Raw genomic sequence first — 17,208 nt, 5'->3', positions numbered from 1 at the left:
ATTCTCTCTTTGTCCTGAACATTTGCCATGGTAATTATGATGTGTCTTGGTGTGGGTCTTTTTGGGTTCACCTTGTTTGGGACTCTCTGTGCTGTGTGACCTTTTTTCTTCCCCACCTCAGGGAAGTTTTCTGATATTATTTCTTCATATAGGTTTTCTAAATCTTGTTCCTCTTTCTGTTGTTCTGGCACCCCTATTATTCGTATGTTGTTTCGTTTCATGTTGTCCCATAGCTCCCTTAGGCTCTCCTCCTGTCTTTTAATTTTTTTCTCCAATTGCTGTTCAGTTTGGGTGTGTTTTGTTTCCCTGTCTTCGAATTTGCTAATTCGGTCCTCCACTTCTCCTAGTCTACTGTTGTAACTTTCAATAGTGTTTTTTATTGCAGCTATGTCACTCTTCATTTCTTCTTGGTTCTTACATAATTTATTGATTTTTTTAATCTGTTTCTTCTTGCTTCTTGCATAAGTTATTTATTTTTTCCTCCATCTGGTTTATGCATTCTATGACCCTTAATCTGAATTCTTTTTCTGTCATGCTGCATGCCTCGGTTTCACTTAGCTGCTTTTCTTGCGAGTCCTCCTTTTCTTTCCTTTGGGGGTTTCTTTGTCTACCCATGTTTGATCTCACCGACATATCTAGATGTTGAGTCGTTCAGTGGCTCCTCCCTGGGTGGCAGTGGCTTCTCGGCCTGTGGTTGCTCCTCGGGCGGTTGTGGTAGCAGCTGCTCCTCAGTTGGCAGCAGCTCCTGTGGTGGGTGCTGTTCACCGCTGTGGTGGCTCCTCTGGCTGGTGGGGGGAGGCTTCACACACAGCTGCTGTTTCTCAGACAGAGGGTGTTGTGATCAGGAGGCTGCTGTTCCTTGAATGCTGCCTTAATATCTTACTGCCAAAAATTCTATAAACATTGCTTTAGTAATCGTTGATTTTATAATATGTTTGCAATGACATTCTTATCAAATTGTTCAAAAAAATAGAGTATAGTGTTTTTACCAGCATTATTTTTTCCTCAGTGAATGACATTTGTGCCAGGTTTTATTCTAAACTATCTGACAGGCCTGATGATTTGCTTCATGTGAATGTCTGTATATGTTTTAACTGTTTGATTTATCAGTATATCAGATTACATAAACCACACCATTTGATGACTTTTTATTTTTCTATATATTCAAAGGAGCTCTTAGACTTAATGTAAAACATCCCAAATAGAGCCCTATAAATACCTTGGTTACATTTATCCTAGTTTTCATCGGCAAATTTCAGCATATCGTTTTACCCATATAGCACTATCTTAAATCTCTTATAGTATACTACAGGCCCGATACACGAAATTCATTCAAGAGTAGGCCTTCCTTCCCCCAGCTGCCGACATTGGTTTCCCTCTGGCGCCTAGGACCCGGGCTTTCTTTGCAGCCCCAGCTTCATCCAGAAGGTCTTCCAGTCTAATTAGCATATTACGCTTTTATTATTATAGATACTGGACTGTACACTAGCCCAGCCTTGCGCCCTGAATGACTTTGGTAATGCTTACTATTAAGTAAAATAGAAGATTTTCCTGGGGAAGCATACATTAACTAATTCGCAGAGGTCTTACTGTGTTTTTTAATGCTAGTGCATAGAATACATGCATTTTTAAAAATCTATGTTAGTGTACTTCTTAAAGTATTAGTGGTTATGTATCTTTATTTCATGTCTTACTCCTTTAGTGAACAGGAAAGGCTTAGACTTCTCTTATAAAGTTTACTATCATAGGTAATTTAAATGTGGGCTCCTCCCCACCCCCCAAACTACTTATTTGACTGCATCATTGTTTTTAGACCTTTAGTCATAAGAATAACAATTATAGCCCTAACCGGTTTGGCTCAGTGGATAGAGTGTCGGCCTGCAGACTGAAAGGTCCCAGTTTCGATTCCAGTCAAGGGCATGTACCTTGGTTGCAGGCACATCCCCAGTGGGAGGTGTGCAGGAGGCAGCTGATCGATGTTTCTCTCTCATCGATGTTTCTCTCTATTCCCTCTCCCTTCCTCTCTGTAAAAAAAATCAATAAAATATATATTTTTTAAAAAAGAATAACAATTTTACTAACATTTGTATATACTGTTTTTCTAATCTTCATAATGCTCATTGGTACCAAGCATGATATAAAGGGTTTGGCTTAAGTGACAGAGTATTATCAGGTATTTATTACTGTCTTGGTCCTCATAGTGACTATCTGTAGGACCTTGAGTGAGTCACTCAACCTCTTTAAGATTATCATTCCCAACCATCCAAGACGAAACCATCACAGTTACCTCAAAAGTCCCCATTTAGCCCTAGTCAGTGTCACTCAGTGTATAGAGCATTGACCTATGGACTGAAGGATCCTGGGTTTGATTCCCGTCAAGGATTGCAGGCTCAGTCTCCAGTAGGGGGCATACAAGAGGCAGTTGATCAATGATTTTCTCATCATTGATGTTTCTATTTCTCTCTCCTCTCTTCCTCTCTGAAATCAATAAAAATATATATTTTTCAAAGTCCCCATTTAGCACCAATTTTCTGTTAATCTATGATTGTAATAAAATATATCCCATTTCAGAATCTAAGCCTTTAAGGCTAAATTGATTATTTTATTCCATGGCTAAGGTCAAGCTGTTTTTTGTTTTGTTTTGTTTTTTAACTATTAAAGCACTTATATCTATGGAAATATATCTTCTCTAGTTATTTAAATATTTTGCTCTCTGTATGTTTACGTAAGAACGAAGTTGATAAAGTTGTCAGTTGGCAATTTCACATGTGCATTTAATAGTTTAAATGGTTTCCTATGCCTCATTTAGAACCAGAGAAATGACATATTTACTTTAAAACTTCTCCTTCTCCCTATAATAATTGTGTTTCATAATAAGCTTAAGGTGTGTGTGTACACACACACCACACACACACACACACACACACACACAACGTAGGAGCCTCTCAATCATAGAGTTTGGGGAACTTATCAGTGGTTATATGTAGAATATTGCAATGGAATTTCCAGCCCTGAAATCTTTGATGCTATATTGCTTCCTACCTAATTGACTTCACCATATGAATTTTTCAGGTCTCTCAAGTTCAACATTTCCAAAAATGTACTCAGTCTTCTTTAGCCACTTGTTTCTCTTCTTGATTGCCTTGTTTCTGTTAACGATGCTACTACCATTATCTCTTGATACCTGGATTTACCTTGGACTGATTTTTTGTTTTGTTTTTTATTTTAGGGTTTTTTTGTGGTTTTGTTTGCATCGAACTCATGCTGCTTGTTTGCAGAATAGAGCTCTTCCTTGTCTCTTTTTCCCAGCCCTTCCTTTTTGTTTCTGTTGTCCACTCTTTCTAACACCAGGTGCTTATATTAAACCTTCGCTTTGGGATATTTTTCACAACTTCCTTAAGTAGGAAAATCTGGAGTTTCAAAAATATTAATCATTCAAAATTATTTATGAGATAAAAGTAATGTAAATAATAGTGGACTGTATTGGTGTCAAAATTGGAAATGCTTATATGTTAAACATTTATTAAGGATAAACTATAAATAAAGCCCTTCTAATTCTAATTTTTTTTATATTTCAAAGAATTGTTCTGAGGATCAGCAAACTTTTTTTCTGTGAAAGTCCAGATAGCAAATATTTTAGGCAATTGCTCAACTCTGCCCTTGCAGCTGAAAAGGAGACATAAACTATACAGTAACAAATAGGCCCGGCAGTGTTCAGTAGAACATTGTTTATGGACACTCCCACATAAATTTCTTATATTTTTCACATAGTATTAAATATTCTTCTTATTTTTTTCAACCACTTAAAATGTAAAAACAGTTTTTAGTTCTTGGTCTATACAGAAACAAGCAACAGGCTGTGTTTGGCCCACGGGCCTTAATTTGCAGTGGATCCCTGCATTATGCAAAGAACTGGGAAAGGAGAGCAGGACTGCACGCTTCAGAAGCTTATTTTAAATAGATGAAATAACATTATCAATATGTACAATTGCTGTATGCTTTAAGATTATACAAAATGGAACTCCTTTAAAACACATCTTCCAAGATGTTATTACAATAAATAGTACACTTTTTTCTTAGTTGTTGAGAGTTTTTGTTTTTCTGCTTTGTAATAGAGATGGACTTTGGAGAGGAATGGTGGTTAGGTCTATTAGCATGGCCCAATTAAAATCGAGTGACTTTTCTCCTTTTGGCAGACTCCCTAGAAAAGCCTCATCACTAGACCTCATTTTATTTATATTAGTGCTTCACATGCCATAGTGATTCAATAAATGGTTGATATGACAGAGATTGTTGTTTTTGATAGGGCTTTAAAGCATCTTTTTAAAATGAGTATTATCTTAGGTATTTCTTGTGCACTTCTGTTCTACTTGTTTATTCACAGTTCTAATTGTAGCTGCTTGTCAGATCAAATAGAGGTCACTAGAAAACCGAAGATGCTAAGTCACACTTTTTCCTTCCCAGCCACAGAGCCTGTTTGACACTTTGGCAGCTATCAAAGCATTTCACACTTCATTGAAAAGCCATAAAAACCATTCATAGGTCAGACTGAAGAGTTTTACCTAATTATATTGTATTTTTAATACCTGGAATTTTAAAACTGTAAAGAATACAGAATTTGTGGTCCCAGCTCAGCAGTGGAGTAACTCTGCCTATCTGGGACTCAGTTTTCTAATTTTTAATCAAGAAAGATATTGCCTCCAGAATATTATAATGCTAAGGGCCATATAAATCATTTAGGCAGTGGTTCAAGCTCCCCATCCCAGGAGCACTCCAGCACCTCTCCCCTCCCTCTATTCTTTCCCCACAGGCATACACCTCCTAAACTCTAAAGGACACTATGAGACTTGCAACCAGGACAGCAATGGGCAGTGGTAGTTCATCCCAGGCAAACCCCCTGAGATTCTCCCCAAGGTTCCCTTTTCTCTGACTTCTTAATGAGCCAAAGCAGACTAGCCTAGGCTCACTTCCCTAACCCTTTCTTGTTTCACTGTCCTCAGTCTTTATAAATGTCCTCTAAAATTCACCTGGACTCGTATTGTGAAGTCTTTCCTGCATGAAGTCAAGAATCCACACCCAGATCCCCTTTCTGGTAATAGTAGTAAGGTTTGAGTGGGTATGATTTCACTTTAAGTATTCAGAGGAGGCTACTCAAAATGTCACTCTCAGACCTGTAGCATCAGTAACTACTGGGAGCTTATTGACACTCATAAAAGAGAAAGATGCAAATTGTACCTTCATGACGCCCTCCAGCCAATCAGGAGTGAGTATGCAAATTAACACAACAAAGATGGGCTAATTTTCATAGGCAGGCACTGAGCTGCTGGGGGTGGGGTGGCACGCACTGCCCCAGCCAATCCGGGCCTCTGGGCAGCGTGGGAAGGCGGAAAGGCGGCTCCGGGCTAGAGCAAAGGCGCCCGGAGCAAAGGCGGAAAGGCGGCTCCAGCCAGAGCGAAGGTGGTATCAGCAGCCAAGGGAAGGAAGGCCTATTCTTACATGAATCTTCGTGCATCGGGCCTCTAGTTATAAATATAGCCCACCAGACCTCCCGATTCCAAGTCAGAATCTCTAGGGAGTAGACTCCAGGAATGTTTTAAGCAAGTTCTCTGGGTAATTTTTTTGCACGTTACAGTTCTGTGAAGCACTATCTAGGTCTCAAACATATAGATTGAAGTATTTTGTGGAAGGACTGATAAGACAGATCATGTAAAATGAAGATAGAGTCCATAACAAAGGAAAAGAAACTAAATGCCAAGGTCAAGAATTTGGGATTTATTTATAGAAAATTGAGTCACTGAAAATGTTTGATTAGAAAAGTGCTAGTAAAAGAAGATACATTAAAATTAGCTTAATGGTTGTAGTGTAGGACAGATTTGAAGAGTAATTCTAAAGCGGTGTTTCTTAAGGTCTTGCTCTATGAAGAATGATCCTGAGACTGGTGTTGGTATCAATCATTCGGGAAGTTGTTGGAAATGTGGAATCTCATGCCTCACCCCTAACTACTTTTTTTTTCTTTATTGATTAAGGTATTACATGTGTCCTTATCCCCCCATTGTTCCTCCAACCCCCACCCCCCACTCATGCCCTCACCCCCCTGGTGTCTGTGTCCATTGGTTGGGCTTATATGCATGCATACAACTCCTTTGGTTGATCTCTCCCACTTACCCCCACCCTCCCCCACCTTCCCTCTGAGGTTTGATGTTCTGATCAATGCTTCTCTGTCTCTGATCTGTTTTTGTTCATCAGTTTATGTTGTTTATTATATTCCACAAATGAGTGAGATCATGTGATATTTATCTTTCTCTGACTGGCTTATTTTGCTTAGCATAATGCTCTCCAGTTCCATCCATGCTGTTGCAAATGGTAAGAATTCCTCCTTTTTTACAGCAGTGTAGTATTCCATTGTGTAGATGTACCACAGTTGTTATTTTTGTTGTTGTTTTTACAGTCATTAATTCTACTCCTTGAATCTGAGCTTTCCTTCCTTCCTTCCTTCCTTCCTTCCTCCCTCCCTACCTCCCTCCCTCCTTCCCTCTCTCTCTCTCTTTCTTCCTTTCTTCCTTCCTTCCTTTCTTCCTTTCTTCCTTTATTTCTTGTTAAGATTATTACAGATGTCCCTCTTTTTCCCCCCATAGCTCCCCTCCACCTGGTTCCCACCCTACCCCAGGCCTTTGCCACCCTATTGTCTGTGTCCATAGGTACAGCATACATGCATATAAGATCTTTGTCTAATCTCTTTCCACCCCCCCCCCCAACCCTTTCCCTCTGAGAATCGTCAGTCTGTTCCATTTCCATGCCCCTGATTCTATTCCATTCTCCAGTTTATTCTGTTCATCAGATTTTTTATTCATTTGATTTTTAGATTCCCTTGTTGATAGATATGCATTAGTTGTCACTTTGTTGTTCATAATTTTTTATCTTTACCTTTTTCTTCTTCCTCTTCTTAAAAAATATCCTTCAACATTTCATATAATACTGGTTTGGTGATGATGAACTCCTTTAGCTTTTTCTTGTCTGTGGAGCTCTTTGTATGACCTTCAATTCTAAATGAGAGCGTTGCTGGGTAGAGTAATCTTGATTGTAGGTTCTTGCTATTCATCACTTTGAATATTTCATGCCACTCCCTTCTGGCCTGCATAGTTTCTGTTGAGAAATCAGCTGACAGTCATATGGGTACTCCCTTGTAGGTAACTAACTGTTTTTCTCTTGCTGCTTTTAAGATTCTCTCTTTGTCTTTTGCTCTTGGCATTTTAATTATGATGTGTCTTGGTGTGGTCCTCTTTCACCGGGTAGGGGAAGTTTTCTGTCATTATTTCTTCAAATAGGTTTTCAATATCTTGCTCTCTTCTTCTGGCACTCCCATAATTGGGATGTTGGTACACTTGAAGTTGGCCCAGAGGCTCCTTACACTATCTTCATATTTTTGGATTCTTTTTTCTTTTTGCTCTTCTGGTTAGGTGTTTTTTGCCTTCTCGTATTTCAAATCATTGACTTGATTCTTGGGACCCTTTAGTCTGCTATTGGATCTCTGTATATTATCCTTTATTTCAGTCAGTGTATGCTTAATTTCTGACTGGTCCTTTTCCATTTTATTGGCATTCTCACTAAGATCCTTGAAGGTCTCAATAAGTTCCTCGGAGGTTTCTAGAAGATTCTTGAGTAACCTTAAAGCTGTGGTTTTGAACTCTATATCCAATAGTTGGCTTTCTTCCATTTCTTTCATTTGTGACTTGTTTCTTTGTCTCCATATTTTGGTTGCTTCCTTGTGTTTGTTTCTATGTATTGGGTAGCTGCTAAGTCTCCTTGAGTTGATAGAGTGGCCTTGTGTAGTAGGTGTCCTATAGGGCCCAGTTGCTCAGCCTCCTCAATCACCTGAGGTGGAGACTCTTGGTGCACCCCTTTGTGGGCTGTGTGCACAGACTTGTAGTTGAGCCTTGATTGCTGTTGGTGTTACTGGAAGGAATTGACCTCCAGGCCAATTAGCTGTGTGGACCAGCTGCGACTACAGTGGGAGAGCTTCTGTGCAGGAGACACCCTTATGGGGCAGGACTTGCTTCAGTGGGGCTTTGGTGCTCACTAAGTCTGCCCCTTGAGTATGTCACTTATGGATGTGAAGAGTTGTAATCTGATATGGTCTCACACTGACCACTGGATACACTGGCTCTTGGGTCTCCAAGGAGGTGCAAACTCAGCCACTGCCTGGGACCACCAGCAGGAGCTACAGGGAGATCTGCAGATTCCTCCTCTTTGTATTGGGTTTGGAAGTGCCCAGACTGAGGCCCAGTGGTGAAGCAAGGCAGGCTGGTGCTGGTACTGGCCTTGGGCCTTTTATTGATAGCTTTGGGGCTCCCTGACCCAGCTGCAGCTTGTTTGACAGGTTTTAGACTGAGAAAGGACAAGCCATTAATATGTAAAAGTCACTGCACATGGCTTGTTGGATTGTAAGTTGGGTGGGGCGAGGTCTCAGAGAATCTCCAGAGTGGAGCGAACAGAAATGTCTGCCAGTCCGCCCTGCACCGGGGAGGTCCCAACACAGGAACAATGACCGCTGCGAGCACCTCCATCTGAAAGAAAGCCGCCCCCACGTTTCTGCCCCAATACCAGACAGTCCAGTTTCTCCCTGTATTTGTCTGGGTCCCCGGTAGCTTGTAATTCAGTTCAAGGTGCTGACCTTTCAAGACAGTGGTTTTCAACCTTCCTAATGCTGTGACCCTTTAATACAGTTCTTCATGTTGTGGTGACCCCCAACCATAAAATTATTTTCGTTGCTACTTCATAACTGTAATTTTGCTACTGTTATGAATCGTAATGTAAATATCTGATATGCAGGATGTATTTTCATTGTTACAAATTGAACATAATTAAAGCATAGTGATTAATCACAAAAACAATATGTAATTATATATGTGTTTTCTGATGGTCTTAGGCAACCCCTGTGAAAGGGTCATTCGGCCCTCAAAGGGGTCGCGACCCACAGGTTGAGAACCACTGTTTTAAGAGGAGCAGCTGCATCTCTAGCAGCTGTGTAACTCAGCCCCAATCCTCACTTGGTTTTATAGTTCATAGTTCTTACTGCCCGTAGGGACGTCTCTGGAACTCTGGGCAGGGAGTCTGGTGTGGGGCTGGGACTCCTTACTCCTCCAGACGGCCTCCAAAGAGGCGATCTCCCTCCCTATGAAAAAAGCGGCACACCTGGGTGCCAGACCAGCCTATTCCGTGTCTGCACACCTCCTACCAGTCTTAATGCGCTTTCTTCTTTACCTGTCTAGTTGTAGTACTTCCACTCGGCCAGCTTTCCCGTGGTTCTGGATGATAGTTCTGTATTTTAGTTGTAATTTTGATGTGGTTGTGGGAGGCAGCAAGTACAGGTGTTTACCTATGCTGCCATCTTGGTTCCAATCCTTCACCACAGTTTTTTAATCCACTCATCTGCTGATGGGCACTTAGGCTGTTTCCAAATCTTAGCTATGGTAAATTGTGCTGCTGTGAACACAGGGGTGCATATATCCTTTCTGATTGGTGTTTCTGGTTTCTTGGGATATAGTCCTAGAAGTGGGATCATGGGTCAAATGGGAGTTCCATTTTTAGTTTTTTGAGGAAACTCATACTGTTCTCCACAGTGGCTGCACCAGTCTGCATTCCCACCAGCAGTGCACGAGTGTTCCTTTTCTCCCCATCCTTGCCAGCAATTGTCATTTGTTGATTTGTTGATGATAGCCATTCTGACAGGTGTGAGATGGTATCGCATTGTCATTTTGATTTGCATCTCTCAGATGATTAGTGACTTTGAGCATGTTTTCATGTCTCTTGGCTTTCCTTATGTCCTCTTTTGAAAAGTATCTATTTAGGTCCATTGCCCATTTTTTGATTGGGTTGTTTATCTTCCTTTTGTTAAGTTGTATGAGTTTCCTGTAAATGTTGGAGATTAAGCCCTTAACAGTGATAACATTGGCAAATATGTTCTCCCTTGAAATGGGCTTTCTTGTTGTTTTGTTGATGGTTCATACCATGTTCATGGATTGGTAGAATCAACATCGTTAAAATGTCCATACTACCCAAACCAATATATAGATTCAATGCACTCCCCATTAAAATACCAATGGCATATTTCACCGACCTAGAACGAACTCTCCAAAAATTCATCTGGAATAAAAAAAAACCAAAATACCCAAATAGCTGCAGCAATCCTGAGAAAGAAGAACAAAGTAGGTGGGATCTCAATACCAGATATCAAGCTGTATTACAAAGCCACTGCTCTCAAAATTGCCTGGTACTGGCACAAGAACAGACATATAGACTAATGGAATAGAATAAAGAACCCAGAAATCGACCCAAACCACTATGCTCAATTAATATTTGACAAAGAACATACAATGGAGTCAAGACAGCCTCTTCAAGAAATGGTGTTGGGAAAATTGGACAGATACATGCAAGAAAATGAAACTAGACCATCAACTTACGCCATACACAAAAATAAACTCAAAATGGATAAAGGACTTAAAAGTAAGACGGGAAACCATAAGGAATTGACAGGCAGCAAAATCTCAGACATATGCTGAAGCAATATCTTCACTGATGCAGCTCCTAGGTAAATGGAAACTAAAGAGAAAATAAACAAATGGGACTACATCAAAATAAAAAGCCCTAACTAACTTTGAATCTGTCTGGCAGAAAGCTGCCCCTCTTACCTCGCCCTCAGGCCAGACAATTCAGTTCCTTCCCATAGGTCCCTGGTACCTTTCAAGGTGCTGCCCTAGGGCAGTGGTTGGGAAACCGCGGCTCGTGAGCCACATGTGGCTCTTTGGTGCCTTGAATGTGGCTCTTCCACAAAATACCACGTGCGGGCATGCACGTACAGTGCAATTGAAACTTCATGGCCCATGCACAGAAGCCGGTTTTTGGCCTGGGCGAGTTGATATTTGGCTCTGTTGACTAATGAGTTTGCCGACCACTGAGATAGATGAAACAAGTATACAAGACGAGTGTGGATGGGAGAGTTGGAAGGGGTCGACCTCAGCAAATGTACCTCAATCAGATTGAGGACATTTTTAGCAAAGGCCAGCTTAGGCATACCCTAAGTAAGTTAATAACAATATACCTACCTATATAGTTTAAGTTTAAAAAATTTGGCTCTCAAAAGAAATTTCAGTCGTTGTACTGTTGATATTTGGCTCTGTTGACTAATGAGTTTGCCGACCACTGCCCTAGGGAGTGAGTCCAAGTCCATGCATGGGCCCTTTAAGAGAACTGCTGGGACTTCAGCAGCCTGAGCCTCAATCCCCACTTGTTTTTACAGCTAGAAGTTATGGGGATTTCTCTTTCTGGCACAGGAACCCTGGGCTAGAGCGCTTGGTGTGGAACTGCAACCCTTCACTCCTCAGGGGAACCTCTATAACTAAGATATCCCTCCCAACTTTTATCTGCTACATGTGGGTATGGGACCAGCCTGCCCCTCCTACCAGTATGGATGTGGCTTCTTCTTTACATCCATAGTTATTCCACTAGATTTCAGGCTGTTCTCAATGATAATTGTTTAGTTGTAATTTTGATGTGGTTGTGAGAGGACATGTGTACCACAGTCACCTATGTTACTATCATGACCAGAAGCCTTTATCACTTATTTTGAGGAATATTGAAAATGGTTTTGTTTCAGTGATTTGCTCATCCTAATTTCATTTCAGTGTTTGACTGAATAAGGAATGATACAAATGAAAATTTTTGTTCACTATGTCAGGAAATCCAGGTATTTGTGGTTAAAGTAACAGTATCACTGGTATCCTTCTTGTTTAAGAATGATTCCTAGAAATTTATAAAAGTGAAAGCATTGAATAACTATAAATTGTTTTATTGATAACTAAAACTTTATTTTTGAATTGGGCAGAATGCTTAAGAATTTCTTTTTAAGCTCTGGCCAGGTAGCTCAGTTGGTTAGAGTGTTGCCTCCATACACCAAGGTTGCAGGTTTGATCTCCTGTCAGGGCACATAGAAGAATCAACCAGTGAAGGGATAAATAAGTGGAAGAACAAATCGATATTTCTTTCCTCTCTCATTCTCTCTCTCTGAAGATTAATTTTCAAAAAGGACTTTATTTTTAAAGTTTAAGAAATTGGTGGTGTTGTAGCTTTTATTTTTAACCAAAAGGTATTCATCTTAATACTAATAAACAAGAATTGCCAATCTTAAAATCAGAAGCAACTAATACCTAAATAACTTTTATTGTCATTTTATGAACTAACATTGCATTTTTGTTGTGTTTCATTTATTAAAGGCTTTATATTTTTAACATGACAATAACTTATTTAAATCTATCATTGCAAATTTTTGAAAAAAATCTTTTTTAGATTTTAGTAAAACATGGAGGAGACTTGTTTGCTGAGAATGAGAATAAAGATACTCCTTGTGATTGTGCTGAAAAGCAACACCACAAAGATTTGGCCCTTAATCTGGAATCCCAAATGGTATTCTCACGAGATCCCGAAGCTGAAGAAATAGAAGCTGAGTATGCTGCATTAGACAAACGAGAGGTAAAGTGTATTTTTTTAATTAAAAAGTTATATGGATTTTATATTAAATTTTTTTCTTGTTTAAAGCCCAGTTTGTGTGGTCTTTTTTTGCAATGGTAAATATCCAGTCATCTACATAGCCATAAGTATAAAAATACATTTAGAAACCCTGAAGGTCTAAGCTTTCCTCTAACAAATGTGGGTATGCTTACTTACACATAAAAAGAGATGCTGGTATGTGGTATGAATCCTAACCACTCCTACTAATCCAAGACTCCAATCCTCCTGTTCCTCAGTCTCTCTCTGTCTTCTGGATTGTTCTTGTCAACAAACATGCTTTGGTAAATCCTGTCATAAAAGGCAAAAACAGCTTAACAGTCTTTCCATTGACCGCTCTTCCCTAGCCCTGTCCCAGTCTCCTGCAGTTGTAGACCATATCTCCCATTTTCATATGGGAAAAACCAACTTAATAGTTGCCCCTTCCAAATTCCTCCATTCTTTAGCCCATCTAAGTGTGACTTTCTTCCCTTCTGTGATGTAATTGAACTTATTATCATGGACATAAAGAGCCTTTCTTGTCTGAGTAAATATTACCTCCATTTACTTAGTTGTTCTAGCATAAACAACTCATGCATTCTTGATTCCCCATCTCTTCTTACATCCAAACAATCTGGCAATCCTGACAGTTTTACCTCCAAAACTATAACCTAAATCAATTTACTCCTCCCAATTTCCACTCCTACCTCCCTAGGCCCTTGCCACCCTCACTTCTCATATGAGCTAATGTAATAGTTTTTTCATATTAGTCTCCTTCCTTCTATTCTGGTTTCCTTAGAATCCCATCTTGTACACAGAAGCCAGAGTGACAATTTTAAATTAAAACGAGGTCATATTACTTAAATCACTTAGTAACTTTTTATGGTACTTAAAATAAAATCCAAACTATTTACTCAGATATAATACCTTTTGTCGTCTGGCTACTACTCACCTCTTCAACTTTATCTCAAACATTTTTTCTTAACACACTTTGCTCTAATTATCATACCTAGACTACATCAAGACTTTGCATTTGCTATTTTCTATGTCTGAAATATCCCAGTTTTTCTCTTGGCTAACTCAAGATCACTTTTTCAGACAGGCAGTCTTTAATCATTCTTTCTAAAATAAGTCCCTCTCCTTCCATTATTCTGTACTATAATATCCTGTTCGTCCCTCTTAGCATTTATCATGTGCTATAATTATTTTTATGTTTGTTTACTTATTTATTTCCTTTCTCTCTTATTAAATTGTTAACTCCACAAAGACCAGGGTCTTAACTGCCTTATTTAACAGTGTATTTTCAGTGTCTAACATACTGGTGCACAGTGGGCACCAATAGATATTCCTTAGATAGAGAAATTATAAGACAAAATAAATTTTTCCTCCTCAAATGATTCTGATTTGATGTTCAGTGCTAACTTGATTCTAAAAGAAATTTTATAACTCTTCTTTGTGTTTAATTGTATTGTTAGTTTTCTTTTTCCCATGAATTCCCAGCAGCTTGAGGGCTGCTATACTTTGCATATGGGGAAAAGAACTGAGTTTCTTAGAATTAAAAGATTTACGTTTCTTTACCTTTTGTGATTCTTTAGATTGTTTAATATTTATTCAGATTAAGTATACATAGAGAGAAGGCTGATGTCCTAACACTTTAATGTGGTTGTTCAATTCACATAGTAACCTTGAAATGACAATTATGACCCCTTCTTTTTTTAAATGAGGAAGATAAGCCAGGAAATAGTTGAATATCCTATCACCAAAGTAAGCTGAACCTGATTCTTATGACTTAAAAATCTAAGAATCTCTTTTTGCTACACGGCCTACCTTTTGACAACCGATACATAGAAATTATACTGTAATAATTGATATAAAAATTTAGTCAGAAGACATTTAAACAATAATATTCTAGCAGTAATGTTGATGTGAGTAATCTGAAAGTCATTTAGGTCTTTTCATCAAGATATCTTCATTTATTAGTAAATTTTTAAAATAATAATACTCATCAATAGATTTAACATCTAAATGAATATAGTATAACTATAATAAACTATTATGTTAAGCAAAAATATTTACAGAACAGTTTGACACTAATTATATAGGGGAAAAATGTATATTTGAAGAAGTTTGCTATATACCAAAATTATAATTGTGGATATGAGTGATTTTCTTTACTATTACTATTTTTTTCTATTTTCATGCATTGCTTAAAATTTATAATGAATATTTATTGCTAAAAAATTTCCTCCTTCCTGATTTTACTCATCAGAGGTAAGTTTCTTTTTTTATGCTACCAGACTTAAGCAAACATATGCATACAGAATTTTTAATGCAAAAGTAAGATCATATAGTATATTGAGTTCTGCTAAAATATGTTTTCAGGTTAATGGTATATCATGAACATCTTTCCCAAGTCTGAACATATGATCGACATATTTCTTACCTATTGATGAACATTTCAATAATTTAGATATTTTGCTAGTTTTGTACTTTTATTTTTAATCCATATTGTATTTTTTAAAATTGACTTCAGAGAGAAAGGGAGAGGGAGAGGAGATAGAAACATCAATGATAAGAGAGTCATCAATTGGCTGCCTCCTGCATGTCCCCTACTAGAGATCAAGCCCACATTCCAGGCATGTGCCCTGACCAGGAATCGAACCATGATCTTCTGGTTGATGCTCAGCCACCGAGCTACACCAGCTGATATTGGCTTTATTTTTGTCTACTATTTCATAATGTGAAAAGCACTACTTTCATAAATAAATACTTATATACAAATACTTATAGCAACACTACTCACAATAGCCAAAAATTGAAAACAGCCAAAATGTCTATCAACAGATAAATGGATAAATAAAATATGAGATATATATACACAATGGAATATTACTCAGCCATAAAGAGAACTGAAGTACTAACACATGCTAAAAATATGGATCAATCTCAAAAACATTATGCTAAGTGAAAAAGCCAGATACGAAGGACACATATTGAATAACTCCATGTATATGAAATGTCCAGAGTAAATAAATCCATAGAAACGAAAAGTACATTAGTGGTTGCCAAGGGCTGGGAGGAAGAAGGAATGTGACTACTTTATGGGTATGGGGTTTCTTTTGGGGTGATGAGATTGTTTTGGAACTAGATACAGGTGGTGGTTGTACAACATTGTGAATGTACTAGAGGCTACTGAATCGTACACTTTAAAATGGTTAATTTTAAGTTATGTGAGTTTCATAACAATTTTTAAAAACAAAAAAATAATGTTTGGGTTTTTTTTACTTCAATGTAAACAATACTTTTTTAAAATTCATTTTTGTATCTTCTTTGACCCTGATCAATTCTTGTATTATTCTGTCTATGCTAGAGTTTCACATGGCCTGCTATGTAATTGTATTAAGCCTACATAATTAGCACTTTTTAAAATTTATGTTCCCAAGGTGCAGTGTTTATTTTAGCTAAGGTTTCTATTCAGTTAATGATCTGCACAGTGTATAATATTATATCTCTGTAATTTCTTATTGACACATTTTAGTTTAGCTTTTTCCTCCAGGTGATTAGTTTATAAATGGTAAGATCTACTTCATTCATTCATTCTGCAAAACTGATTAACTGCTCTGCCAGACAATGTTTTAGGAGCTTAGAGATTTAGTGAGGAACAAAGTTAAACTCCTGCCTTCTAGGGGCTTATGTTTCATCATGGATAGAGAGAGACACACAAATAAGTTTAAAAATAAATGAACACAATTTTTGAGAATGGTAACTGCTACAAAAAAAATAAATAAAAGCTAGATGATGTATTAGACTAATTAGAGTGATGGCTGAGAGCAGTGTGTTCAATTTATTGAAGTCCCAAAAAAGAGCAGAGAAACTAGTAAGTAATGGGCCTCATGGACTATGGACAGGCTGTAGGAGTGGATTGTGTGAGTACACCTGAGTAAATAAAGGGGAAACCAAACATTGCACTGCTATGAAAGTCATCTAAAGACTCCTGCTTTCCAATTTAGAATTCAGGAAGGCTCAGGCTCTTTTTCTGGTAGGAAATCCATATGCTGGACTTTGCCTTAGCTGGCTACCCCAGTTAGCATAACGTTTAACCTACTCCAGGTGTCTTCCTCTTAGGTCAAAGTACACATCAGGGTAGCCTAGGTCTTGATCTTCAGGTGAGAACAGCTGAGTAAGTAGCATGGAAACTGAAAAGAAGAGAAGGGTCTGAGAATCCTAACGGCATTCTCTAGCTATTTTCCCCCCTTTCTCCCAGGCTACGCTCATGGATCACTAAAGAGAAATTGGTATTAAAAGGAATTGGAAATATCCTCTCCTTTCCTTGAGTGTCTTAAGATTTTAACAATTACATTATATTTGGGTAAATAAGTACTCATTTTTTCATTTTTTAACAATGAACGTGTTTTACCTATATAATTAGACGGAGGGGGCAGCTGTTTTCATTGTGAGAAAAAAAATACTTTCATAACTCCTTTGTCGTAGTCTTTTCTGAAACAGTTTTGAAGGTACTATCACTTTATACATGAAATCAAAGTGTTATCGTTTGTATGCTGGGCTGTTTTGCATTTCTTTAGTGATATTTTGATAGCAATAGTATGTACAGATGCAAAAGAGGCACTTTCAGCCCAGTTGGTGTGGCTCAGTGGTTGAGTGTCAGAG

The 17,208-nt window shown here is 38.3% G+C and overlaps 1 protein-coding gene across 6 annotated transcripts in view; it reads left to right on the top strand.

Moving 5' to 3' along the window:
- Window positions 1-17,208, top strand: part of ANKIB1 (ankyrin repeat and IBR domain containing 1) — a 134,304-nt gene that overhangs the window by 40,029 nt on the left and 77,067 nt on the right. For all 6 annotated transcript variants that reach the window (XM_036328216.1, XM_036328215.1, XM_036328214.1 and 3 more), the window contains exon 4: window positions 12,343-12,525. In XM_036328216.1, coding sequence (XP_036184109.1) covers window positions 12,343-12,525 — 183 coding nt within the window. The remainder of the gene's footprint in view (window positions 1-12,342; window positions 12,526-17,208) is intronic.

The sequence above is a fragment of the Myotis myotis genome, unplaced genomic scaffold, assembly GCF_014108235.1.
Source record: "Myotis myotis isolate mMyoMyo1 unplaced genomic scaffold, mMyoMyo1.p scaffold_m19_p_11, whole genome shotgun sequence".
NCBI classification, from domain to species: Eukaryota; Metazoa; Chordata; class Mammalia; order Chiroptera; family Vespertilionidae; genus Myotis; species Myotis myotis.
Note: the sequence above shows the minus strand (reverse complement) of the source record. Positions and strands in the feature narration are given on the sequence as shown.